The sequence below is a fragment of the Meles meles genome, chromosome 1, assembly GCF_922984935.1.
Source record: "Meles meles chromosome 1, mMelMel3.1 paternal haplotype, whole genome shotgun sequence".
NCBI classification, from domain to species: Eukaryota; Metazoa; Chordata; class Mammalia; order Carnivora; family Mustelidae; genus Meles; species Meles meles.
Genome location: NC_060066.1, coordinates 154,630,433 through 154,658,262, shown reverse-complemented (window position 1 = coordinate 154,658,262; position 27,830 = coordinate 154,630,433). Strand labels below are relative to the sequence as shown.

Genomic DNA, 27,830 nt, shown 5'->3' with positions numbered 1-27,830 from the left:
ACATTCAGTTTCCCTCAGATAAGATATAATAATATATACATTTTTTTGGTCACTACACATTAATCCAAGACAAATCTAAGTAGAACACAATGGCTGAAGCAGAAATAGAGATGTGTATATATAAACTCTATGATCCAGATCTCACCTGGCTTGTCCCTTCAGTTGATATTTATATCTTCTTTGATGAGAAGAATGTCTAGGCCACTGCAGGTAATTCACCAAGTAGATAATCTACTTTGAAGTTTATTGACTGGAGCAGAAAAAAATAATGTTGGGTGGGGCCAGGGAGAGCCAAAGGCAAACTGAATTAATGGAAGATTGTGCTGCATTCTGCTTTACAATGTCCCCTCTGGACCTCAAGAACTCTTACGTGACCTCCAGTTGCCCTGGACTCCCTACTGCTCTAAAGCATTCACTCATGGTATTGACTTTCCCTAGCTTCCAACAGAATGTGAACAAAGGAGAAGTATCATAAAAAGAAAGATAATCAAAATAACCAGGAACATTCTTCTGAAGGAAGGATGTCCTTCTTAGCCACTCATTAATAAAAAAGATTCATAGATTTATTTTTCAATAACAGCTAGGAGGAGAAGTTCAATGACTTTGTTAAAGATTTCCCTTTGGCTTTGATCTTGCAGGACAATAAAATAAAAATCATTGTCTACAAATATAGCAGTGACAAGGCCTGTGTTCATTAAATGTTGTTATGATTCTAACAACAGTAATAATAAACTACTTGTGAATTTTTCAAAATTAACTATTACCTTCCCTTTTTTTCTTTCCTGCATATCTCTTACTTATTTTTCTTCAATTCTTTTGATTCTATGAATAATTTTTATTATAGATACATATGAGAATGAGAATAAGTGGGTTTGTTAAGGACTGTTATTTTCTATTTTGAATTCTATTTTCTATACAGATTAACAAACCAATCAAATACAATAAATAACTATAGAGCAGATATTTCAATTATTTTAGTTTGAAAAATTAAGCACTAAAGCAGATCCAGAATTTAGCATCTTGGTGTTCAGTTATTACTTCTGGCCTAAAATTATTGAATATTCAATGAGATTGCAGGTTACTTCAGAGTGTAGATTCTATATATTTATAGCATATTGGCCTTGGCATTTAGCAGGTTTCTAGGAGGGAAATTAGTGGAAAAGAAGAATAGACACTTTCATTAAATGTCTAATATGTGGCAGGCACCATGCTAGGTACTTTCTGGTCACAATCTCCTTTAATCTTTTCAGCATCCCTGCAACAGTACTGTTATTATAGCCATCGTAATTAATAATTAATCAGTATCTCCAACACTTAGCAAAATGCTTGGCATACAGTGATCATTTTATACTTGCTGAGGAATGAGTATGTATTAATCAGGTGTTCTTATCTTTAAGCATTGGAAACTAACTCTTGCTAATTTAAGCAGAAAAGGACTATATTAAAGGATATCAGTCAGAGCACAGAATCTTCTCCAGAACAGGATGGAAAGCCAGGTTTGGAATTCTCACAGTGAGGATCAATGTCCGTAATCACAGCACAAATGGAGTCATTTGAAGACACATTGCTACTGCTAGGCTCACATGCCAACACTTGTTCTTCTGGAACCAACCATGTAGGGTACTGAGTCTGTGAATGGACTCACTACCACTGGAAGCTGGATGGAGCTACATTGCCAAGATAGAGTAGGTTCTGCTTCTCTGTATCATCAGCTCTGACGTCAGAGTCTGACATAATGTGTTGATTGGAGGATCCCATAGATAAGTGTCCAAACCAGGGCACTGTTGAGAGTGGAGGGGTCACTATGAAAAACTATGCTAGGATAAAGCCTAAACCGGGACATAGGGCCACTCTCTGCCAGCCCTGTGCTCTCGCTGCAAAGGAGGCTTGGAGTGCATATTTTCAGCTCCTATGATTAAACATGGTCTTGGCCTCTAGTCAGTAGTCTCGGTATAGGGAATTCCCCAAATGTCCAAAGGGGTCATGAGGCTGGCTGAGCCAAGGAGAGGACAGATGCCCACTACTGAGGGAACAACTGGATGTTAAATAACTGTCTAAGGAAATATAATTAATGAGGCCTGCCTCACTCTAGAGCTTGTCTTTTCATTATGCCATGCTGTGTATCCTGTAGTATGATAATTCTCAGTCAAAGGTACACTCCTAAATAATGTTGTAAACATACATAGTGCTAGGCCCCGCCCTGACCTATTGAACCAAAATATCTGGGAATGGTGCTTTAGCCAGGATCTGTAATTTTTTACATCTTACAGGAGAAGGAAAAAAAATCAATTTAGAAGGAGATCCTTGTGGAAATAAGGCCATGAGGATCTTTTGGACCTTATTAGTTTCCTGAACTATTCCATTGTGCAAGGTAGATTTGATTAGCTGCATTCCATAGAATTTATGGAAGCTAGAAGAAAGCTGTTTAATGTGGCAATGGGCAATTATAACTTTTTAAATTGGTTGCACTTAATTTCCTTTATTATTATCATTAATTGGCAATTTCCAGGAGTCTCTCGGGCACTTAGAAAAGTTCCTGACACCACACATGAGAAACCTGAGACAAAAACGACTCCAGATAACATCCTTTTCTTTTCTTGTTGACAACAGTGAATGCCCAGGACAATGAAGACCATGTCCCACTCCATTTCTGTTCTCGCTTTGGACACCATGATATAGTGAAGTTCCTGCTCCAGAGTGATAGCGAAGTTCAGCCACATGTTGTTAATATCTATGGAGATACCCCTTTGCACCTGTGAGTAATATAAACAGTTCCATGTGTCCTCCAGCTGGACCACATGTATCTTCTTACTATTATCAAGATATTTTATTTTACTCTAGGGCATGCTACAATGGCAAATTTGATGTTGCCAAGGAGATCATTCAAATATCAGGAACTGAAAGCCTGACTAAAGAAAACATCTTCAGTGAAACAGCTTTCCACAGGTAAAAGAATGTTTGAATTCAGTAGCCACTAAGGGTAGCTGGTACCCTTAGGCACCTGAAGTTGTGTACAAAAAGAGAGAATGGATAGTGGCAGATGTTGCAATCAGAGAGCAACAGCAGAGGGTGGGCAGAGGACAAGGAGTCCAGGCTGGATGCACAGAAGAAAAGGTAGAGGCAGATGCTGCAGTCAGTACAACAGATGGGGGCTGGAGCCAGATGCTGCATTCCTGGCAGCAGCCACAAAGACAGGGACTGATGTTGTCAAGGCAACAGGCATATCAACATCTGTAAGCATATTGCTTCTATTCCACTTCACTCTGCAGAAAGCTGCCAAAAGGGGCAGTGCCCATAATCCTCCTCCGACAAGAATCTCATTACCAGAATTCATCAGCATCAAATGTGACACATTTTTCCTTACCACTTATACCTTTTGTGCAAATGTATCTACCTATCTAAGGCATCCATCTGTCAGCCTGTAAAAGCCTAGTCAGGGTGGCCACTGAGATACCTAAGAAGGCATTAACTCCTTTCTAGGAATGCATGAGAGTCCTTTACAGTGTGCTCTAGAGAAGGAGGGAAAAGACTGCTAAAAATTCAGAACCATAGCTTCCTAAAATATCCAAAAGTAAGACAGATGTCTTATAAAATTTGAAACTTTCATTTTTAACAATGAGTTACTATTTTGTTATAAAAATAAAAACATAGTACTTTGAATTTAATAAACCCTGACTATAAGATCATTTACCTACACATTACAAATTTCTTGGCTAGTTTGCAACTTCTAAAAAATGTATTTGAGACTAATATGTTATTTACATAGTGTTTGTATTGTACTGGTGACTAATAGAAATGAGGAGACTTTTTTTTCATACTGAAGTACTATTAAGCTTATGTTTCCTGATAAGGCATCAGTCTGCCCAATATGGCTTAGATGCTCGAATTTTTCTTATCAGAAAAAAAAATCAGCCAAAAGGGAGTTAAAGAAAACTACCATTTATGCAGTAGTGAATATATGCCAGATGATTTGCACCCATTATCTCATTTAGTCCTTATAACCACCTAATGAAGTAGGATTTATTATTCCTCTTTTGCAGATGAGAAACTGAGGCTCAGAGAAGCTAAGTAACTTGCCAAAGAGTCTATGACTAGGAAATCATGTGTTAAATACCCGCCTGATTCCAAATTCTGTGCTTTTTATATATCTTCATGTTCTAGTACCAAAATATTTTGTCTGTGTTCTAAATGCTCTGTAACAGAACAGATGCAAGAACTCTTTAGATCATGCATTCAGTCAAAATGGGTCAGTGGATTTTCTCCCCAAGGGGATAATTGGCAGAATTGATATAAATGGTTACTGGTGTCCTCTTTCCCCATTAGGTTATGCTTGTTAAGGCTGACACCTCAGGCTAGTTTTCAAATCATTTTGCTACTCTGTGCACATAAATTGGAACCAACTATAATCAAAGGATGATTGTCACCTCCAGAACAGTCTATATGACTAGTTTAGTGAAGTGAGTTAGAAGTATATATCCAGTCCTTTTATTTTGCATAAGCCTGTGGCTACTAGGAATAACATATTAATATTTTTATTCTATTCATTTAAGCACATATTTATAAAAGAAACTCCTTTTACATTAGGAGTTCACTCTGGTTCTGAAATTTTTTATGTAAAACAGCATGGAGGTTCCTCAAAATGTTGAAAATAGAACTACCCTATGACCCAGCAATTGCACTACTGGGTATTTACCCTAAAGATACAAACATAGTGATCCGAAGGGGCACGTGTACCTGAATGTTTATAGCAGCAATGTCTACTATAATATATATATATATTATATAATATATATATTATATAATATATATATATATTATATATATATATAATAGCCAAACTATGGAAAGAACCTAGATGTCCATCAACAGATGAATGGATAAAGAAGATGTGGTATATATACACAATGGAATACTATGCAGCCATCAAAAGAAATGAAATCTTGCCATTTGCGACGACGTGGATGGAACTAGAGCGTATCATGCTTAGTGAAATAAGTCAATCGGAGAAAGACAACTATCATATGATCTCCCTGATATGAGGACATGGAGAAGCAACATGGGGGGTTAGGGGGATAGGAGAAGAATAAATGAAACAAGATGGGATTGGGAGGGAGACAACCATAAATGACTCTTAATCTCACAAAACAAACTGGGGGTTGCTGGGGGGAGGTGGGATTGGGAGAGGGGGAGGGGGCTATGGACATTGGGGAGGGGAGGCGAACCATAAGAGACTATGGACTCTGAAAAACAATCTGAGGGTTTTGAAGGGTCAGGGGTGGGAGGTTGGGGGAACAGGTGGTGGGTAATAGGGAGGGCATGTTTTGCATGGAGCACTGGGTGTTGTGCAAAAACAATGAATACTGTTACGCTGAAAAAAATAAATAAAATGGAAAAAAAAAGCTTCCAAATTAAGAAAAAAAAAAAAGTTACAGTGCCTTTCACTCAATAGAAAGCCCTGAATACATTTCTGTTATCATTTTCATATGTATATATTCACGTACACATATATACACACATGTACACACACATATATGTGTGTGCATATGCATGTATATTTACATATATATACTCAGAACTCATCAATTCCTGTAAATGGTTGCTTTGAAAAGAATCAATGAGGCAGTTCCAACAATGGAACATTAAGAGTGTGGTGTAATGGGTCCTACTTATAATGCGAATAATTAATGGTGATATGATCTATTGCACTGAGTGGTGGCTTTCTATTCACTCAATTATTTAAGAATGACTTATTAGGGACTTGCCTTGTGTTGACAGTGGTAGGAACATTAAGATGACATCATCCCTTCCCTCCTTAAAGCAACTCTGTTGTAAGGTATTAAGGTAATCAGAGATGTAGCTATTATCATAACACGATATGATAAGTGCCATAAGTCGGAAATGACAAAGAAAGAGTAGAGATGGCAATGAACTCAGCCTTTGGTTCATAAGACTTCATAGATGAAACAACAGTTCAGCTAGATGAATAATATATTTCTTTAAGGAAAATAATGACATTTTATTAAAGAAAAAAGATTGCTAAGGTCATCCCAGGAAGTGGAAATATTAAGACCCAGTGAACTACCTCTTCTAGAACCAAATTTGGAAGGAAAAACACACTTGTTCTGTATTGTTCTACAAAATTCACTACTTCACTTCCAAAATACATGACACTGGTCATGTGTGAGTTTTTCCCACACCAAACAATTCTCCAATTTTCTGTATGTGTCCTACAATTCAATTCAATTCTGATACCATCTATCTGGAGTTAGTGTTAGATCATACAGGCTAATGGCTCTGTCCCACAGACTGCCCCCTGCCCCTTCAGATGCCAATCATGAGTCCAGGTGTCACCTAAGTCTCTCAGGACCCTTCTGGGTTCCCCCATTCAATTGTCCTGCAGAATGCCTAGGTCTTGTAGCTAAAAATGCATGAAAGTCCTGCAATATTTTTCCTCCTTTTATGAAAAAGAGTATCATGGGAAATATTTAATAATAAGATAATAGAAATTTTATACAACTTCTTATCTTGAAAGACCAGATTTGGGAATCTCAGAATTATATTGCTATATGTGCTTATATTTTATCACTTCCTTCTCCTCTCTCATTTCTTCCTTCTCCCTACTTTGTCTTTTTAACACTTTTATATACACACTAGCATCTGGAATTGTCTGGGTGAATCAGAGCTGTATCCATTTTTTAGGGTTGCCATAACAAAATACAACAGACTGGATGGCTTAAACACCAGAAATTTATTTTCTCACAGTTCTGGAGACTAGAAGTCCGAGATCTTGATGTCAGCAGATTTGGTTTCTTCTGAGGCCTCTCTCCTAGGCTTATAAATAGCCACATTTTTGTTTTGTCTTCACATGATTGTCCCTTTGTTTGTGTCATCTGTGTACTAATCTTCCTTTTTTATAAGGACAACAGTCACGTTGGAATAGGGCCCATCCTAATGATTCCATTTTAATTGAAATACTTCTTTAAATCGCACTCCTTTAAATATTGTGAAATTGTAAGAGGGCTTCAACACATTAATTTGTGGGGCACACAATTCAACTCATAACAGAAGTCTTTTCCTTTTGTTTTATTTTTGCAGTGCTTGTACCTATGGTAAGAGCATTGACCTGGTTAAATTTCTGCTTGATCAAAATGTCATAAGCATCAACCACCAAGGAAGGGATGGGCACACAGGTAAGACTTCGGTGAAACATCACCAGTTTTTGATACATATCAATGCTCAACAATAGTGGTGAATAAAAGAATAGACGGCATTGTCAACCCTAATGAGGAAGGATGGTTTTATTATTTTATCACTGAAATCTTTTAGAATTGATGGTACATGGTGACAATAAAAAGCAGACTGACTTTTTGATCAGTTTCTTTATTGCAGTAAATTATCTACAGTTGCTGCATCTATTATGGCCCATACCAGGAACAGACTGACCACACTGCCTGTTTTTCTTGCTGCTCAAGAAAAACACTTGCTTTGGGTCTTAGTTCTTATACAGAGATGCCAACATTTGTTCTTGGTAATTTCAGTGCATATAGAAATACTAAAATTTGAGCTAAACATAAGGCAACCTATCTAGATGAACTAGAATAAGATACTTCGTTTGCTCAAAGTATGTTGTGTTTGCTCAGTATAGAATTAATTCTTTATCAAAGACATCTATCTTTGCTTTGTATCTCTGGCAACAATGCTATGATATGGTAATAACTGTCTTTTGAAAATTTGGGTTCAGTTTTCCTCTTTTCTTCTTTCATACTTTCATTCTATTGTAGGATTGCACTCTGCTTGCTACCATGGTCACATTCGCCTGGTTCAGTTCTTACTGGATAATGGAGCTGATATGAATCTGGTAGCTTGTGATCCCAGCAGGTCTAGTGGTGAAAAAGATGAGCAGACATGTTTGATGTGGGCTTATGAAAAAGGTATATTTTTTCATCATTACCTCTCCATAGTGATGCATTGAACTGTGTGCATAGATTATGTCAATGCATTAATAATTATTTTACTTGTATGACTTATACACTCCCATTTCCTCTGCAGATTATATTTGAGTCTTTGGGAAATTGATCAAAGAGTCAATAGACCACTACTAGGGAAGGCAACTCTAGGGCTGCAGATGAGCTGAAGGCATTCTTGATACTGGCACTTTGAAAATAGAATGAGCTACAACAGTCCTAGGTAATAGAGAAACAAAATTGTGATATGTAATAAAAATTACTTTCTTAGTAGACATAGAGCTAGACTGTATCTCTTACACAGGGGAATTTTCATGTGGATTCAAATTAAATAAATATGAAGAAAGGAAATATTTGTTACATCTGACCTTGCTAACAATGCCTGAACTAGAAAAAAGTAAGGGAACAAATGATTAGTGCCTATGTGTAAACGTAGGTGAGCTCAAAGTAATGAAACTTTGGACTTTGATATGAGAACACCTGGGTTTAAATCAAGCTGTGTTCTTTGATCTTGGGCAAGTCATCTATCCTTGCTGAATTTCAATTTCTTCTGAAAGAATGAGAATAATAGCATCTCCTACTTACAAGATTATAAAGATTAAATGAGATAATATATGACAATGATTACAGCACTGGCTGGCACATGGTAAGTACTAATAACTGGTACTTAAGTACTGGTAACAGTGGTCATGGTAGTAGTTCAGAAATAGAGATGATCAATAACGAGGTCTGCATTTTAAGGAGAGGAAACTAGAAATAATCAAAGGAGAAATAGCACTTCATCATTGTTTTAAGATATAGTGTACCTCATCATCAAGCTTTACATATATGTATAAGCTCCTATGGAGTTTAAATTTTCAAGTGAAATGGAAAAGTATACATTGTCATTGAAATCAGTATTTACTTGTAAATACTGTAAAATATATCAAACTTCACTGCCTGTCTGTTGCTGTCTTATTAGGGCATTTAAACTATGTAAAGTAGTGTTCTGTTTTTAAATGCTAGAATCTTAGATGTCCATACTAAAAAAGTGTGGAAGATTTCTTTGGCTACCAATTTGATCTAAAAGATTTTCTGCCTGAAGCGAGACATGGAATTCTATCAATTAAAAGAGAGATGGAATTTGATAGCTAAAAAAGACAAGTTGTAAGCACATAGAGAGAAAGAAAAATACAGATCTAAAGACTGCTAGTGAGAAAATGATTATAGGACTTACTTTAATAGAGACATGTGAACAGACATGGTAAAGTAAGGAATGAGTTGGATGTAGCCCTATTATGTTATATGTTCTTTTTTGAGTATTGTGTAAATACATATGTGCATGCATACACATTTGCATATTATATTGCTCAATGATTTGTCACAAACTGAACTCACATCCAACATCCAGCATCCAGATGAAGAAACTGAATATGGCCAGCACCCACAAACCACACTTACATTCTCTCCCAATCATTCCCCGGAGAGGGTCCCACTGCCTTCTTGGAGTACAGATTAGCTTTGCCTCTCTCTATACTTGTTGTACAAGTGCAGTGTCATGGTATATACATTTTTGAGTCTGGCTTCTTTTGGCCAACAATTTGTGAGATTCACTCATATTATTATAGGTAGTTGTATATTGTTCATTCCCATTGTATAGCATACTATTTTGTTATTATATCACTATTCATTCTACTGCTTGGGGGCATTTGGATAATTTTCAGTTGAGGACTATTAAGAATGTTTTTGCTATTAACGTTCACGTGCATGACTTTTGATGAATATCTGGATGCATTTCTGTTAGGCATAAGGACCTTCCAATTTGTATAAAATAAATTCCAGGTAGTTCTGTATATGAATATCAGTTGAAGAATCTTACATATTTTGAAGCCTCAGGAGGGCTTACTAAGTTCTACTTACTCATCACATTGCATTTATTCATGTGAATCTCAGACAGTATCTCTCAAGAAACTTGAGTTTCAGAGAAAGACTGTTTACAAAGCATTAGTCTTCCAGAAGACAGCTCAGATATAGGTGCTGTAGCTAGCTCTTCACAGGGGTTGGCTTTGTTTGTTTTTAGTTGACTGAGAGTGATGGCTGAAAACTGGCTTTAGTTTTACTTTTTATGGAATTCCACACTTTAAGAAACAATGAATCATTGTATAATTTCCCAAGATTTTCTACCAAATGACAACAACAAAAATCTTTTAGCTTAGAGGATTTACCCACTGGTCTCTGCAACATCTGCCATACTTGTCACCCTTATTTGTTCAACTAATGTGCTAGGCATCAGTGTTGTATTCCATTATTACTATGAATTTTAACAAATTGAATGTCAGTACTCAAGAGACAGATGGATGCTTTGCATATGTTCTAGAACAGAACATGTCAAAACCAACAAAATGAAATTCTTGCTATTTTCTCTTGCTAGAAAAATGTTGCATTGTTTTCATGTTTCAGGGGAGATTGAAATATTGAAACATTGTCAACAGTGCACTGTCCCTGTTTTCTTTGAATAAGGAAATGCTTTCCTTTCTCCCTCAGAGATGGATTCCCCAAATTAGCTGAGGTGGCATACGAAGGATTTTCCTGAGCAACTTAGAGATGGAGTTGAGGAAACACTAAAACTTCATCTGAAGTTCCTTCTTTGTAGGATAGAGATGTTATAGAAATGGTCCAATCATGGTTATCCTGTACCTTGTTCTCTCTTTGGAGAGATAAACCAAAAGGGAGCCTTATAGCCAGGGTCTGTCTGTTTAAAAAGGAGTACTTTTGGAAGTGCCAAATTTAAATAGCTTATCCTAGTCTACCAACTCTTTCTTTCTTTCTTTCTTTCTTTCTTTCTTTCTTTCTTTCTCTACCCTCTTACAAGAAAATTGGAATTTTTCTCAATAGCACCCATCTCCATTCTTCTAAGGCACATTTTTCACCTGTTACAAAGTTTTTAGCTCACCCTTTGCAGTTCTGATATAGCACATTCAGTTCAGAAATGCTTTACAGTTTTGTAAGAGTTATCAACTTTCTTTTGGAAACTCAGAAAAAAGTTTACTCACTACGGCTCCCTGCAGGATTAAATATAAAGAACAATTTCCATTTACATAGCCTTTTTAACCTAAAGATATCAAAATCAATCTTGGAAATAATTTTCCTGGTGACCTTCATTCTACACAGAAACCTATTGGTTAAGTTTCAATATTTCCCTGCTAGACTACTCAGAACTCTAATTTTACAATATTTAGAGTGTTTCCCTTCCTCAACTTGGCTTACCCCCCCCACCCCCTGCCTTGTTTTCTACTATTCCATCTGAGAGTAGCGATAGCTGTCTCACTCACTTGGATTTGTTCTGCCCTTTCCCTGGGGTACAAAGGACTTGTATGAATCAATTTAAATTGGCCAGAAGAAATAGCCAGCAGCCTGCTTATGTTCAAATCCTCTGCCCTAATCACCAGTATGGAAAACCCATTGAAAAGACCTACACATAATCTCGTATCCATTGCATTAAAGATGAAACTGCCGAATTGAAAAGATCTCAGCCAATTAGAATTGAACACATAGCTCAATAGTGTGTCTGGCAGTTAGATTTGAAAAGGCTGCCTTTGACAAAGGAAAGCACTTCTTTATGTCAGGCTGTTTAGGGTCAGAAAATAACCCAAACCAGAAACAGAACTTAAAACTTATTTGCTTCAGTACTGACACCAGTTAAAGTAATTTACAGAGGCTCCTATCCCAATATCTAATTACGCAGAATACAGTATTTGTATACATCAGAAAAACTGTAATTCACAGTGACAGGGAGCTGCAGTTGGAGAATTAGTGAGTAAGTGAGCAAAAACAATAAAAATCAAGGCTCCTATACCATGATATATACTTTGTTCATTCCTTTTGACAAGTGTAGTATGGTGTGAATTATTTATAGTCAGCATACTATAGTGTATTCTCTAAAGGTAATAAAGTCTTACAGTTGTGAGTTTCTACAGTTTTCAACCAGTAAAAAAATAACTAAAAGATAAGAGTTGGGGAGGAGTTGAAGGAAGAAGAGCCTGACTCATTAAATTTTTGATAAATCTCCATCAATGGATAATAAATTCCCAAACTTCTTTATATTGAATTCTTACCTATTGAGAGTCTAGTTACTTAGTTTAGTGAACCTTAGTTAGTGTGCTAGAGTGAATTCGGTCTGGGGTAGAAAAAGGAATAAATGAAAGATTTAGATGGTATTTCAAAATCTATGTGCAATTTTGTGTGTACTGGTTACATTCTACATGTTTAGTTACTCTCTCCTCTAAAAAGTAAGCAAATGGAATAGTACCAACTCTCATTAGAATGGTCAGAACTTTCATTTTTGTAGGGAGGGGTAACATATTTACACACAGTAAAATATTTTTGAAACTTAGTAACTAGATAAAAAGCTACACACACTGAATTCTACACCTAAAACCAATATTGCATTGTATGTTAACTAACTAGAATTTAAATAAAAATTTGAAATTAAAAAAACAAAAGCCCCCTACATTAAAATGGATAGTAGAAAAAACTTACATTCATTACATGCCTATTACACATGCATGTAAATGTATGTATAATTAAATTATCAACATAATCCTTTAAATGGTATTGCCTTCCTATTACAGATTAAAAGTTTGAGACTTCAGTCTGCCAAGTCACACTTGCCCAAACAGCACAACTCTTAAGTGGAGAGCAGGTACCAAACAGAGTTCTGTCTTATTGCAGAATTTAAGCTTTTACCACCTCATCTGAGAATGAGATCTCAGTTCAAATTCCATCCTAATTACATAATGACTTTGGGCAAGTCATTTAACCTCTCTAAGCCTTAATCTTCAGACTTAAATGAGGAGCAGGGAGTCCACTTCTCCCTCTGAACCTTCCCCTATCTCATATTCTCTTTCTCTCTCTCAAATAAATAAATAAATGTCTGGAACATAACAGATTCTCAGTAAAAATAATGGTATCCATTATTATTAACTTCATTAAAAAGGTTCAGTCAAGCTTCAGATAAGTCCCAAATTTCAGTCTTTCCTAATTTACATGTTTTAGTGTAGAATGAGAAATATGACATATTAGCATACTAGAATGATGGGCATCCTCTATAAACTCTCTAATGAAGAGTTAGATCCCTGCCAAACTCCACGGACAAACCTGGAATATATAAAACCATGTGTTGTTATGGGGCTGGGTGGCTCAGTTGGTTAAGCATCTGACTCTTGGTTTTGGCTCATGTCCTGATCTCATGTGTCATGAGAACGAGCCCGTATGTCAGGCTCCACACTCAATGGGAGCTGCTTGACTATTCTCTCCCTCTGCCCCTTCCCCCACTCTCTGTCCCTCTCTCAAATAAATAAATAAATCTTTAAAACAAACAAAAAAAAAGTGTTGTTTTGTTGTATTTATATTTCTTATGAATCAAGTAATACCATATATTTTAAAACCTCAGGATTGAAGCAAGGTGAAGGAGGTTTTGAAAATCACTAATAAAATATTTAAAAAGTAATTTAAAACCATTATTCTAATTAGTATAGTATCGTACAAATATGTAAAACAATATTTTAAAATTCAACACAAATTTGCAAGTCTCTTCACAATAGCAGGGTTTTCCCCCTCAGTTATGGACAAGTGTCAGAATTTGTGACCGTGTTTTCAAACCACCACACCAACTGACACGCTAGATCTTTTTACTTGGATATCTGAGGAGTGTGTAAAACTCAACAAGTCCAAAATGGAACTTAATATCTTTTTTGTCCTCATCAGTCAGTTTCTCCTACCATATCTCTTATTCTGTCAATTTAATGGAATTACCCTCCACTTTGTCACTGAAGTCAGAGATCTGGATTGATGCTTGGTGACTTTTTTCCCCTCAATCTCTCTTTCCAGAAGTTCTCATCATTTTACCTCATGGGTACATTTTAATCCATCCTTCCTTTTTTATTTTTGCTCTCACTGTTTTAGTTCATAACCTTATCTTTATCCTGATCCATTTTAATAGCTTCGTAACTACTCTTCATTTTTTTTTCTTTTCTTTTTTTTTCTTCAGCTTCTTTGATTCCATTTTCTAACTGTAGTTTTGAAGAAGTATTCAAGGTGTAAATAAGGCCGTAGCATTCCCCAGCTTAACATCTTTCACTGGCACATTATTACCTTTTGAAAAAGTTCCAATGTTTTATCATGGCATACCCTGTGCCCTTCCTACCTCTTAAACCTCATATCCAGTCACTGTCATGTGAATGACCCCACGTTCTGCAATCATCATTAAATCCACTACATCGCTAACACTCATTGGGGGTTCTCTCTGTGCCAGGCATATTCTAAATACTTCATACGCATTAACTTATCATCTGTGCACAATTACCCTGTGAAACAGTATCTATTCACATGATAGTAATACAAATATACTCCTTCTTCTCCATGTGTATCATGTTATTCCATGTTTCCAAGCCTTTTCTCATACAGTCTTCTCTATCTCGACACCCCTCATTCTCCCTAACCCACTCCACTCTCAATTTCTGACTTCTACTTAGCTTTCAAAACTGAGTTTACAGATCGTCTCTTCCTGAAAGTCTTCCCTGATGTTCCAGGCTAGCATACATGTCCTTTCTTTATGTTTATTATACCATATGTGCATCTCTATCTCTGTATTTACCATTGCATTTTGAAACACTCTGCCCCTTACCAGATTATAAACTTTTTGAGAACAAATATTTGAGCTATTAATTTTTTGTCTTCCAAAAAGCTAATTCAATGACTGATTCCTAATAGGTGCTCAATACTTGTTTATTGAAGTGAATTAGAGAATGAGCAGATATCCCAGTCATAGCATTCAATTTCCTGTCTCACTAATGGTATCTAGTTCATCATAATACAGTAGATGTTCCCAAGAATGCCACTCACCACTTTTCTGTTGTCTTTGGAGATATTTCTTTAAATACTGTGGGTTTCTTATTAACTACACCATTCTAATACTAAAAATTTAATAGGCAGATGATTTTAAAGTAAGTTCTAAATAAAACTCCTCTTTCTATGCATTGCAACTGTGAAATATTTCCCTCTGAGTCTTATGTTCCCATTTTGCTTAATCAACTCATATTCATCTTTCAAGTTCAGCTTAAAAGATAGTTCCTTAAGGAACTCTTTCCTGACCCCTCTAGCCTCCTGTAAAATAGCACTATTATGATTAGCACATTCACAGCATCCTCTACCTTTTCCTTCCTAGAACTTGGCTAAATAAAATTTGAGCGCTTGTATCATTATTTTTTTTCCTTTTATTCTAGAAAGTATTCATTATAAGATTAAGGACATTTATATTTCAACATTATATTTCTCATACCTGGTTTCAGTCATTTATTCAAAAAAAAATATTACAAACCTAATATGTGGTAGACACTGTGCTAGGAACTGAGGTAAAACAGTGAGTTAGACATACAAATTTTCCCTGTTCTTAGGAAGCTCGTATTTCTAGCAGAAGACGTGGGTCATGAGCAAGAAAAAAAATAGAAACTATCAGAAAAAAAACTCTCACGAATAAAACAAAAAGGGAAAACAACACTGTAAAAAGTTTAAGGTAAAAAGTTTAAGGACACTATTTAAAATCGAGAAATCATGGAGGGCTTCCCTGGGAAGATGTTACTTGAGCTGATCTCTAATGGGAAAAGAAAAACCACATGGGAAGGAGAGAAAAGAGGGAAAGAAGAATGCTAAATAACTTGGTTTATATAGAGTTCTTTTGGCAAAAACGTTAATGATTGTGGGTTCTTATCTCAAGGTGAAGAAGGACTGGTGGCATTCTTGTTTGGTTCTGGTGATTTGGTGATTAACAGACAAGAATATGGGGGAAGAGGGATGTGTGTACCCTTTCTTATGAAACTTTCTTTTGGATTTAAGTGATGAGAAGATATAGCAAGTCTTGAATTTTTCTTGTCTCTTATTTATGATAATGTGTGGGCCAAGTTTGGCAGAAGGAAGAACAAACATTAGGAGCCATCCTTGATCCCACTTTTCAGTGCATTGGAAAGTGAGTTTTTAAAATGATGGGAAGGGGAGATAGCAAAATATTGAGCCAAGTCTCAGCTATATAATTGCTCTAAAAGCTTCCTCCTTTAGGTATGTACAAAGAAGGGCTGAGAATGCTACTTTGATAGCTGAGGCATTTCGAAAATGTGAGATCAATAGGAATTCCTTGGTTTATGTAATCAAGACCTAATCCCTATGTTCTCTACCTTAGACCCAGAGGGCCTCAGAGTCACAATGTCTGGGAGAAGGTCTTAGTACTAGTGTCATTTACTATTAGTCTTCAGACCTAGTAATTAAAATAATTTTCATAACAAGTTTTCTTCTGCTATTAAAATAATTTTTCATAGCAGTAAACAGCATTCATTGTTCCTAAGACAAAATGGTGGGGTCAGAGAGATACCCTTATAGGGATATAATAAAATGTGTCCTTTTCCTTCTTGAATAATTTTGAATCCTCTGTTGTATACATGAACGTGATATACATACTAAACTGTCTATGTAACAGCCCTTTGGATGGACTGTAGCCTTAAAAAACAATCTAGGTTATAAAGTAAAGATATGCAGAAAGTTAAAAGCAAAGAGGTTTGGGGTGGGGAGGAATCACTCCAAGTATAAGGGAAGGAAAAGAAGAAGATGATGAACTAAAGGGAAAGCATGGAATTTGAGTAATACAGACAAACTTGAAGGGTGGAATGCAGGAAATGAAAGACACTCCAAGCTGGCAAAACCTCCATGGGCTCTAATCAGTAATCCTCTGAAAGTGCAAAGCATTATTATAACTGCATTAGGCTAATAACATAGCAACCTCCCGTTTTGGGTGAAATACTTGGATGTAGATAGTAAATTCTTAGATATGGGAAAACATTTTATTTAATTAGTGGAAGTTTGATTATCTCTGGATGTGTTCCATTAGTGTGCCTTGGTTATCTGGGTATATCCATTATCAGGAGTTTGCCTTAGCAAGTTCATTTAGTGAGTTCCACCAAGGCATTTTTCTGCTTAACTCCTTGTGACCAAGTATCAGGGAACTGGGCCTTGGTGGTTTTCAGGTTTCTTTGCATACACTTTGGTAGTTTGTCAGAGCAATGATAGTGGTGAAGAATTTCCCGTACATGTGCGCCTCAGCCCACAGTTAGCAGGAGGTGGGAAATCAGGCAGAGATGCCTTCCAGAGTCGAGGGGCCTCTTGGCATTTCCCTGGCAGCCTCATGCTTATCATCAGCCAGAACCCAGGCACTCATTAGGCTCTTGATGAAAAGCATCCCAAAGAAAATGCCAGCAAATTGTGCCACTGTGCTGGCAGGAAATTAAAACTGCTCAGAGCAAGTGGAGCCAAGAGAGCTGTTGAAATGAAAGGTAACATCAAGGGTGTGATCACTGACTTACACAGACCGTCAGGATTCAAGATGCAGCTTTCTGCCTCACTAGGGAAAGCAGGAGGCCCTCTCCACTGTTAGCCACAGTCAGTCCAACAGAGAGGCTGAGACAGGCAGGGAGGTGGACTTTGTGATTTAAGTAAGCTTTGTTATACTTGGGTAAATGTGTGGGGTTTAAGTTATTTTATTTTTCTCAAAGGAGAAAGAGAAATAAGAAATTTTGTGTTGTTTTGTTTTGTTTTCTGGTCCCAAACACTTAAAGACCAAATTTAGTTTAAAAAAAAAAAAAACCGACTCAAAGCACTATAGGTCCTATTAAACTGGGGGCAGACAAACCTCAGAACCTATGAATCTAGCAGCAGGACAGATGAAGGGGTATTTTAATTTCAGAGAACTTTTTGTTGGTGATGCTACTTTTATCCTGAGACTAAAATAGCCATCAGCAACGAGGAAGAAAGGGAAGTGCTCAATGGAAGGCAGCACCAACATGCAAACAGAGGACACTGAAATTTTCATCACACTAGGGGCAGAGTAATGGCCCCCTACAGATGTCCAGGTCCAGTTCCCAGCAGCTTATGAGTACGCTGCCTTACATGGGAAAGGGGAATTAATACTGCTAATTAGATGACTTTTTGAGAAAGATTATCCTGGATTATCCCAGTGGGCCCAAAATCATAGCAGGGGTCCTCAAATGTGGAAGAGGGAGGCAGAAGCAGAGGTCAGAGTGATATGGAGTAAAAAGATTCAGCCAGCCATTGAAAGCTTTGAAAATATAAAAGGGGACCACAGCCAAGAAATGTCAGTGGCCTTTTGAACCTGGAAAAACACAAGGAAGTGGATGTTCCTCTGGAGCCTCTAGAAAGGAGTTCCAACACCTGACTTTAGCCCATTGAGAACTATTTTGGACTTCTGACTTCTAGAACTATAATAAAGTATTGTTTAAGTCACTAAGTTTGCAGTAATTAACCACAACAACAATAGAAATGGAATATATTAGTATTTAGAAAAATTTATGTGACGTTCCATAAAAGAGTTTCCAGGTTCATTTATAATTCTTGGGGCAAAATAGTAAGGCAAGAAAGCAGTGAAAATATCTGAAAGGTATATTTACATGTTAGAATTGTAGGCACATGCATTATCTCACTTAATCTTTACAACAGCCTTAGAATGACACACCATAGCTCTAATCTGTAAATAAGGATCTTTTTTAAAAGTAAAACAAATTGTGTCCTTCAACTAATTAAAGTGGTCCTCCATCTCACCTACATTAAAATCCAAATTTCTTATCTTAAACTCCAAAGCGCCACATCCACATTATCAAAGTATGGACTCCTAATCAGCATCACCTGGGGTTTTGTTAGAAAAGCAACTCTCAGGTTCCATTATAGACCTTTCAGTCAGAATCTCTCCGGGTAGTGCTCAGGAATCTGTGGTTTAACACATGCTCCATGAAACTAGGAGCTGGTTCTTTGAAAGAATTAACAAAATTGATAAACCCCTACCCAGACTTATCACAGAGAGAGAGAGAGAAAGCCCTAAATAAATAAAATCATTAATGAAAGAAGAGAGATCACAACCAACAACAAAGAAATACAAACAATTATGAGAATATTTTGAGCAATTATATGCCAACAAATTAGATAATCTGGAAGAAATGGATAAATGTTTAGAAATACATAAATTACCAAAACAGAAACAGGAAGAAAGAAAATTTGAACAGACCCACCAGCAAAGACATTGAATCAGCAATCAAAAACCTCGCAACAAACAAAAGTTCAGGGCTGGATGGCTTTCCAGGGGAATTCTAACAAACAATTAAAGAATAATTAATGCCTGTTCTTCTGAAATAGTTCCCAAAAAATAGAAATGGAAGGGAAACTTCTAAACTCATTCTATGAGGCCAGCGTTACCTTCATTCCAAAACCAGAAAAAGACTCCACTAAAAAAGAATTATAAGCCAATATGCCTGAAGAACATACATCCAAAATTTCTCAACAAGTACTAGTTAACTGGATCCAACAGTACATTGAAAGGATTATTTACCATAACAGAGTGGGATTTATTCCCAGGTTGTAGGGGTGGTTCAGCATCCACAAATCAATCAATGTGATATGCCACATTAATAAAAGAAAGGGTATGAAATATATGTTCCTCTCTTTAGATGCAGAAAAGGCATTTGACAAAATACAATATCCTTTCTTGATAAAAACCCTCAGCAAAATAGGAATAGAGGGAACACACCTCAACATCATGAATGCCATACTAAAAAAAGGCCCGTAGTTAAAGTCATCCTCAATGTGGAAAATATGAGAGCTTTTCAAGAAGAAAAGAGGAATGTCGACTCTCACCACTGTTCAACATAGTACTGGAAGTCCTAGCCTCAGCAATCAGACAATAAAAAGAAATAAAGGCATACTGATTGGCAAGGAAGAAGTCAAACTTTCACTCTTTGCAGAATACATGATATTCTATGTGGAAAATCTGAAAGACTCCACCAAAAAATTGCTAGAATTCAGCAAAGTCACAGGATATAAAATCAATGCACAGAAATCTGTTACATTTCTATACACCAATAATGAAGCAGAGGAAAGAGAAATCAAGGAATTGGTCCCATTTACAACTGTGCCAAAAACTGCAAGATAGGAATAAACCTAACGAAAGACGTAACAATTCTGTACTCTGAAAACTATAAAACACTGTTGAAAGAAGTTGAGGAAGACACAAAGAAATGGAAAAACTTTCCATGCTCACGAATTGTTAGAACAAAGTTTTGTTAACGTTTCTATATTACCCAAAACAATCTACAGATTCAATGCATCCCCTATCAAAATAACACCAGCATTTTCACAGAGCTAGAACAAAGAATTCTAAAATCTGTATGGAACCAGAAAAGACCCCAAAGAATCAAAGGAACACTGAATAAGAAAACCAAATTGGAGTCATCACAATCGCAGACTTCAAGCTGTATTACAAAGCTATAAAAATCAAGACAGTGTGGTAATGGCACAAAAACAGGCTCACAGATCAATAGAATAGAATTGAAAACCCAGAAATGGACCCACAACTATATGGTCAATGATCTTCAGAAAAGCAGGAAAGAATGTCCAGTGAAAAAAAAACAGTGTCTTCAACAAATGGTGTTGGGAAAACTGAATAGCCACATGCAGAACAAAGAAATTGGACCACTTTCTTATACCATACACAAAAATAAATTCCAAGTGGATGAATGACCTAAGGGTGAGACAAGAATCCTAGAGGAGAACAATGGCAACAACATCTTTTAACTTGCTGCAGCAACTTCTTACTGGACACTCTCTAGAGGCAAGGGAAACAAAAAAACAAAACAAAGCAAAACAAAAGAACTATTGGGACTTCATCAGGATAAAAAGATTCTGCACAGCAAAGGAAACAATCAACACAAATAAAAGACAGCCAGTGGAAGGGGAGAAGATATTTGTAAATGGCATATTAGATAAAGGGTTAATATCCAAGATCTATAAAGAACTTACCAAACTCAAAACCCAAAAAATAAAAAAATACAGTCAAGAAATGGGTGGAAGGTGTGAACAGATATTTCTTCAAGGAAGACATATAAATGGCTACCAAACATATGAAAAAATGCTCAACATCACTTATCATAAGGGAAATACAAATCAAAACCACTATGAGATACCACCTTGCAGCAGTCAGAATGGCTAAAATTAACAATTCAGGAAACAACAGATGTTGGTGAGGATGCAGAGAAAGGGGAACTCTCTTCCACTGTTAGTAGGAATGCAAACTGGTACAACCACTCTGGAAAACTGAATGGAGGTTCCTCAGAAAGTTAAAAATAGAGCTTCCCTATGATCCAGCAATTGCACTACTATGTATTTATCCAAAGGATACAAAAATAGTGATTTGAAGGGGCATATGCACACTGATGTTTATAACATCATTACCAACAATAGCCAAATTATGAAAGAGCCCAGATATCCATCAACTGAAGAGTGGATAAAGATGTCGTATATATACAATGGACTACTACTCAGCCATCAAAAAGAACAAAATCTTTCCATTTGCAATGATGATGTGAAGTGAAATAAGTCAGTCAGAGAAAGACAAATACCATATGATTTCACACGTGTGGAATTTAAGAAAATAAACAGATGAACATAAGAGAGGGGAAGGAAAAATAAAAAAAAATAAAAACAGAGATGGAGGCAAACTATAAAACACTCTTAACTATAGGGAACAAACAGGGTTGCTGGAGGGGAGATGGCGAGGGGATGGGCTAAATGTGCGATGGGCATTAAGGAGTGCACTTGTGTTGAACACTGGGATATATGTTAAGTGATGAATCACTAAATTCTACCTCTGAAACTAATACTACACTATATGTTAACTAACTTGAATTTAAATAAAATCTTTAAAGAAAATAAATAACATGTTCTCTTGGTGATTCTCATACATGCTACAAAGTTTGTGAAGCACTTCTGCACATGATATGTGCTTATCTATTTCTCCACCCAACTCTGGAACCACTCTCATCCTTGCTTGTGATATTTCAATGACACTGGCCACCTTTCATTTCTGAAGGTGTCATATTTCCTCCCATCGTGGAACCTTTACATTATCTGTTCCTTCTGCCTAATAGGCTCTTTTTTAATTTTTATTTTTTTACTATTTATTTGACAGAGAGAGAGCATAAGCAGGGAGCAGCAGGCAGAAAGAGAAGGAGAAACAGGCTCCACACTGAGCAGGGAGCCCAACAATGGGACCCCATTCCAGGACTCCCAGATCATGACCTGAGCCAAAGATAGATGCTTAACCAACTGAGCCTGTATTAGGCTCTTTAGAAATGTGCTTGTTGGCTCATGTCATTTGGGTCTTGAGGTTTCCCTGATTGTGAGCACAGGAGAGTACAAAGAAAAAGTGCTAATAGGACAGGCTCCTCATTATTTCGTCATAACCTATGTCTGTGATTGAGAAAATTACAGGTCGACCAGTCATGAATTGAAATCTATGGATAAGAAAATGGGCACTAGTTGTTAACTCCGTAGATTTAAGTTTTGCTATGAATTTCAGCAATTTTCATCACAATGTTCTTGTTGATTTTCTTAAAAGAAACTTGTATTGTGATATTACATTTGGAAAAGCTTTTAATCTAGTTTTTAATCTAAATTTTAATCTAATTACTCCATCTCGTGATCTTGCATGCTCTATTAATTTTCATTCTTTTTTTTTTTGAAGGGGTGATTTGATAAACAGGCATAACTGTCAGCATATAGTCTATACATTAGGTGTATTCTGAACAAGTGTTAACTACGAACCCTCTGGGATGGATAAGCTCGTATGATTTTTCAATTGCTAAAATTTGCCATTTTTACAATGAGTTCTATTGCATTTCACAAGTCTCTTGGCAGGGTCTTTAAGGCTGATTTGTTTTTCTCTTGTATAAATTAGCTTCGATAGATTATTTTTATAGTTAAAACATGAAATAGTATCAAAAAGTTTAGTTCTGGGGCGCCTGGGTGGCTCAGTGGGATAAAGCCTCTGCCTTCCGCTCAGGTCATGATCCCAGGGTCCTGGGATCAAGCCCTACATCGGGCTCTCTGCTCAGCAGGGAGCCTGCTTCCCCCTCCCGCCCCTGCCTGCCTCTCTGCCTACTTGTGAGCTCTGTCTGTCAAATAAATAAATAAAATCTTAAAAAAAAAAAAGTTTAGTTCTATTAAAAATCATGGGTCTACTCAGAAGAGAATTTAGCATTTTTTTATTTTCCACAGTATGTTACCTACTGCAGTAGATGCCCTAATTTGGGTGGTGTTATATGATAGAAATTTATCAGTTGTGTAAAAGTTCAGTGAGGGCATTTCTGGCCAATGCATAGCTTTTTCCCATCCCTTAGGGCCTTAAAACCTTCTGCATGCAGCCAGCAAAAGGGAAGAGCAGAGAAGGCTCACCTTCTTCTTAAACCCCAGAGCTGGAAGTGGCATTGCTTTTGCTTATGCCTTGGTGAGAATTTGTCAAAAGGCTACATCTGCTTGCAAAGGCAATAGGAAACTTGACCCTGAGTAGACATTCTCAGTGGCAAAATCACCCCATGAATGGGGAGTACAAATATTTGTAGGAAGACAGCTATCTCCTGCCACAAAAACCTACGTCAATTATCTTTGTGCCATGTTATGCTGCAGTTGCCAACCAAATGCATCGTTCAAAGAAAATACATCCCTCTCTCCTGGTTACCATATGTGTTTTAATGGTACCCTTAGCACCTCATATTTCCTCATTTAGAAATTCTCATTTATATTCAACTACACTAAGCTTCTTTTTTTCCCCCATTTTATTTATTTTTTCAGCGTAACAGTATTCATTGTTTTTGCACAACACCCAGTGCTCCATGCAAAACGTGCCCTCCCCATTACCCACCACCTGTTCCCCCAACCTCCCACCCCGGACCCTTCAAAACCCTCAGGTTGTTTTTCAGAGTCCATAGTCTCTTATGGTTCGCCTCCCCTTCCAAATTTTTTTTTTTAAATAAACATATAATGTATTTTTATCCCCACGGGTACAGGTCTGTGAATCGCCAGGTTTACACACTTCACAGCACTCACGATAGCACATACCCTCCCCAATGTCCATAACCCCCTCCCCCTCTCCCAATCCCACCTCCCCCAGCAACCCCCAGTTTGTTTTGTGAGATTAAGAGTCATTTATGGTTTGTCTCCCTCCCAATCCCATCTTGTTTCATTTATTCTTCTCCTATCCCCCTAGCCCCCCATGTTGCTTCTCCATGTCCTCATATCAGGGAGATCATATAATAGTTGTCTTTCTCCGATTGACTTATTTCACTAAGCATGATACGCTCTAGTTCCATCCACGTCGTCGCAAATGGCAAGATTTCATTTCTTTTGATGGCTGCATAGTATTCAATTGTGTATATATACCACATCTTCTTTTTTTTTTTCCATTTTATTTATTTTTTCAGCGTAACAGTATTCATTCTTTTTGCACAACACCCAGTGCTCCATGCAAAACGTGCCCTCCCCATTACCCACCACCTGTTCCCCCAACCTCCCACCCCTGACCCTTCAAAACCCTCAGGTTGTTTTTCAGAGTCCATAGTCTCTTATGGTTCACCTCCCCTCCCCAATGTCCATAGCCCGCTCCCCCTTTCCCAATCCCACCTCCCCCCAGCAACCCCCAGTTTGTTTTGTGAGATTAAGAGTCATTTATGGTTTGTCTCCCTCCCAATCCCATCTTGTTTCATTTATTCTTCTCCTAACCCCCTACCCCCCCATGTTGCTTCTCCATGTCCTCATATCAGGGAGATCATATGATAGTTGTCTTTCTCCGATTGACTTATTTCACTAAGCATGATACGCTCTAGTTCCATCCACGTCGTTGCAAATGGCAAGATTTCATTTCTTTTGATGGCTGCATAGTATTCCATTGTGTATATATACCACATCTTCTTTATCCATTCATCTGTTGATGGACATCTAGGTTCTTTCCATAGTCTGGCTATTGTAGACATTGCTGCTATAAACATTCGGGTACACGTGCCCCTTCGGATCACTATGTTTGTATCTTTAGGGTAAATACCCAGTAGTGCAATTGCTGGGTCATAGGGTAGTTCTATTTTCAACATTTTGAGGAACCTCCATGCTGTTTTCCAGAGTGGTTGGACCAGCTTGCATTCCCACCAACAGTGGAGGAGGGTTCCCCTTTCTCCACATCCTCTCCAGCATCTGTCATTTCCTGACTTGTTAATTTTAGCCATTCTGACTGGTGTGAGGTGATATCTCATTGTGGTTTTGATTTGTATTTCCCTGATGCCGAGTGACGTGGAACACTTTTTCATGTGTCTGTTGGCCATCTGGATGTCTTCTTTGCAGAAATGTCTGTTCATGTCCTCTGCCCATTTCTTGATTGGATTGTTTGTTCTTTGGGTGTTGAGTTTGCTAAGTTCCTTATAGATTTTGGATACTAGCCCTTTATCTGATATGTCGTTTGCAAATATCTTCTCCCATTCTGTCAGCTGTCTTTTGGTTTTGTTAACTGTTTCCTTTGCTGTGCAAAAGCTTTTGATCTTGATGAAATCCCAATAGTTCATTTTTGCCCTTGCTTCCCTTGCCTTTGCCGTTGTTCCTAGGAAGATGTTGCTGCGGCTGAGGTCGAAGAGGTTGCTGCCTGCATTCTCCTCAAGGATTTTGATGGATTCCTTTCTCACATTGAGGTCCTTCATCCATTTGGAGTCTATTTTCATGTGTGGTGTAAGGAAGTGGTCCAATTTCATTTTTCTGCATGTGGCTGTCCAATTTTCCCAGCACCATTTATTGAAGAGGCTGTCTTTTTTCCATTGGACATTCTTTCCTGCTTTGTCGAAGATGAGTTGGCCATAGAGTTGAGGGTCAATTTCTGGGCTCTCTATTCTGTTCCACTGATCTATGTGTCTGTTTTTGTGCCAGTACCATGCTGTCTTGATGATGACAGCTTTGTAATAGAGCTTGAAGTCCGGAATTGTGATGCCACCAACTTTGGCTTTGTTCTTCAATATTCCTTTGGCTATTCGAGGTCTTTTCTGGTTCCATATAAATTTGAGGATTATTTGTTCCATTTCTTTGAAAAAAATGGATGGTATTTTGATAGGGATTGCATTAAATGTGTAGATTGCTTTAGGTAGCATAGACATTTTCACAATATTTATTCTTCCAATCCAGGAGCATGGAACATTTTTCCATTTTTTTGTGTCTTCCTCAATTTCTTTCATGAGTACTTTATAATTTTCTGTGTATAGATTCTTAGTCTCTTTGGTTAGGTTTATTCCTAGGTATCTTATAGTTTTGGGTACAATTGTGAATGGGATTGACTCCTTAATTTCTCTTTCTTCAGTCTTGTTGTTGGTGTACAGAAATGCAACTGATTTCTGTGCATTGATTTTATATCCTGACACTTTACTGAATTCCTGTACAAGTTCTAGCAGTTTTGGAGTGGAGTCTTTTGGGTTTTCCACATATAGTATCATATCATCTGCGAAGAGTGATAGTTTGACTTCTTCTTTACCAATTTGGATGCCTTTAATTTCTTTTTGTTGTCTGATTGCTGAGGCTAGGACTTCTAATACTATGTTGAATAGCAGTGGTGATAATGGACATCCCTGCTGTGTTCCTGACCTTAGCGGAAAAGCTTTCAGTTTTTCTCCATTGAGAATGATATTTGCGGTGGGTTTTTCATAGATGGCTTTGATAATATTGAGGTATGTGCCCTCTATCCCTACACTTTGAAGAGTTTTGATCAGGAAGGGATGCTGTACTTTGTCAAATGCTTTTTCAGCATCTATTGAGAGTATCATATGGTTCTTGTTCTTTCTTTTATTAATGTGTTCTATCACATTGATTGATTTGCGGATGTTGAACCAACCCTGCAACCCTGGAATAAATCCCACTTGATCGTGGTGAATAATCCTTTTAATGTACTGTTGAATCCTATTGGCTAGTATTTTGGCGAGAATTTTTGCGTCTGTGTTCATCAAGGATATTGGTCTGTAGTTCTCTTTTTTGGTGGGATCCTTGTCTGGTTTTGGGATCAAGGTGATGCTGGCCTCATAGAATGAGTTTGGAAGTTTTCCTTCCATTTCTATTTTTTGGAACAGTTTCAGGAGAATAGGAATGAGTTCTTCTTTAAATGTTTGGTAGAATTCCCCTGGGAAGCCATCTGGCCCTGGGCTTTTGTTTGTTTGGAGATTTTTGATGACTGTTTCAATCTCCTTACTGGTTATGGGCCTGTTCAGGTTTTCTATTTCTTCCTGGTTCAGTTGTGGTAGTTTATATGTCTCTAGGAATGCATCCATTTCTTCCAGATTGTCCAATTTGTTGGCGTAGAGTTGCTCATAGTATGTTCTTATAATTGTCTGTATTTCTTTGGTGTTTGTTGTGATTTCTCCTCTTTCATTCATGATTTTATTTATTTGGGTCCTTTCTCTTTTCTTTTTGATGAGTCTGGCCAAGGGTTTATCAATCTTATTGATTCTTTCAAAGAACCAGCTCCTAGTTTCATTGATTTTTTCTATTGTTTTTCTGGTTTCTATTTCATTGATTTCTGCTCTGATCTTTATGATTTCTCTTCTCCTGCTGGATTTAGGGTTTCTTTCTTGTTCTTTCTCCAGCTCCTTTACGTGTAGGGTTAGGTTGTGTACTTGAGACCTTTCTTGTTTCTTGAGAAATGCTTGTACCGCTATATATTTTCCTCTCAGGACTGCCTTTGCTGTGTCCCACAGATTTTGAACTGTTGTGTTTTCATTATCATTTGTTTCCATGAATTTTTTCAATTCTTCTTTAATTTCCTGGTTGACCCATTCATTCTTTAGAAGGATGCTGTTTAGTCTCCATGTATTTGGGTTCTTTCCAGCTTTCCTCTTGTGATTGAGTTCTAGCTTCAGAGCATTGTGGTCTGAAAATATGCAGGGAATGATCCCAATCTTTTGATACCTGTTGAGACCTGATTTGTGA

The 27,830-nt window shown here is 37.2% G+C and overlaps 1 protein-coding gene across 1 annotated transcript in view; it reads left to right on the top strand.

Moving 5' to 3' along the window:
* TNNI3K (TNNI3 interacting kinase) overlaps nucleotides 1–27,830 on the top strand; it is a 314,566-nt gene that overhangs the window by 118,229 nt on the left and 168,507 nt on the right. Inside the window, exons 9-12 of the mRNA XM_046006844.1 lie at nucleotides 2,611–2,755; nucleotides 2,842–2,946; nucleotides 7,096–7,190; nucleotides 7,782–7,931. Coding sequence (XP_045862800.1) covers nucleotides 2,611–2,755; nucleotides 2,842–2,946; nucleotides 7,096–7,190; nucleotides 7,782–7,931 — 495 coding nt within the window. The remainder of the gene's footprint in view (nucleotides 1–2,610; nucleotides 2,756–2,841; nucleotides 2,947–7,095; nucleotides 7,191–7,781; nucleotides 7,932–27,830) is intronic.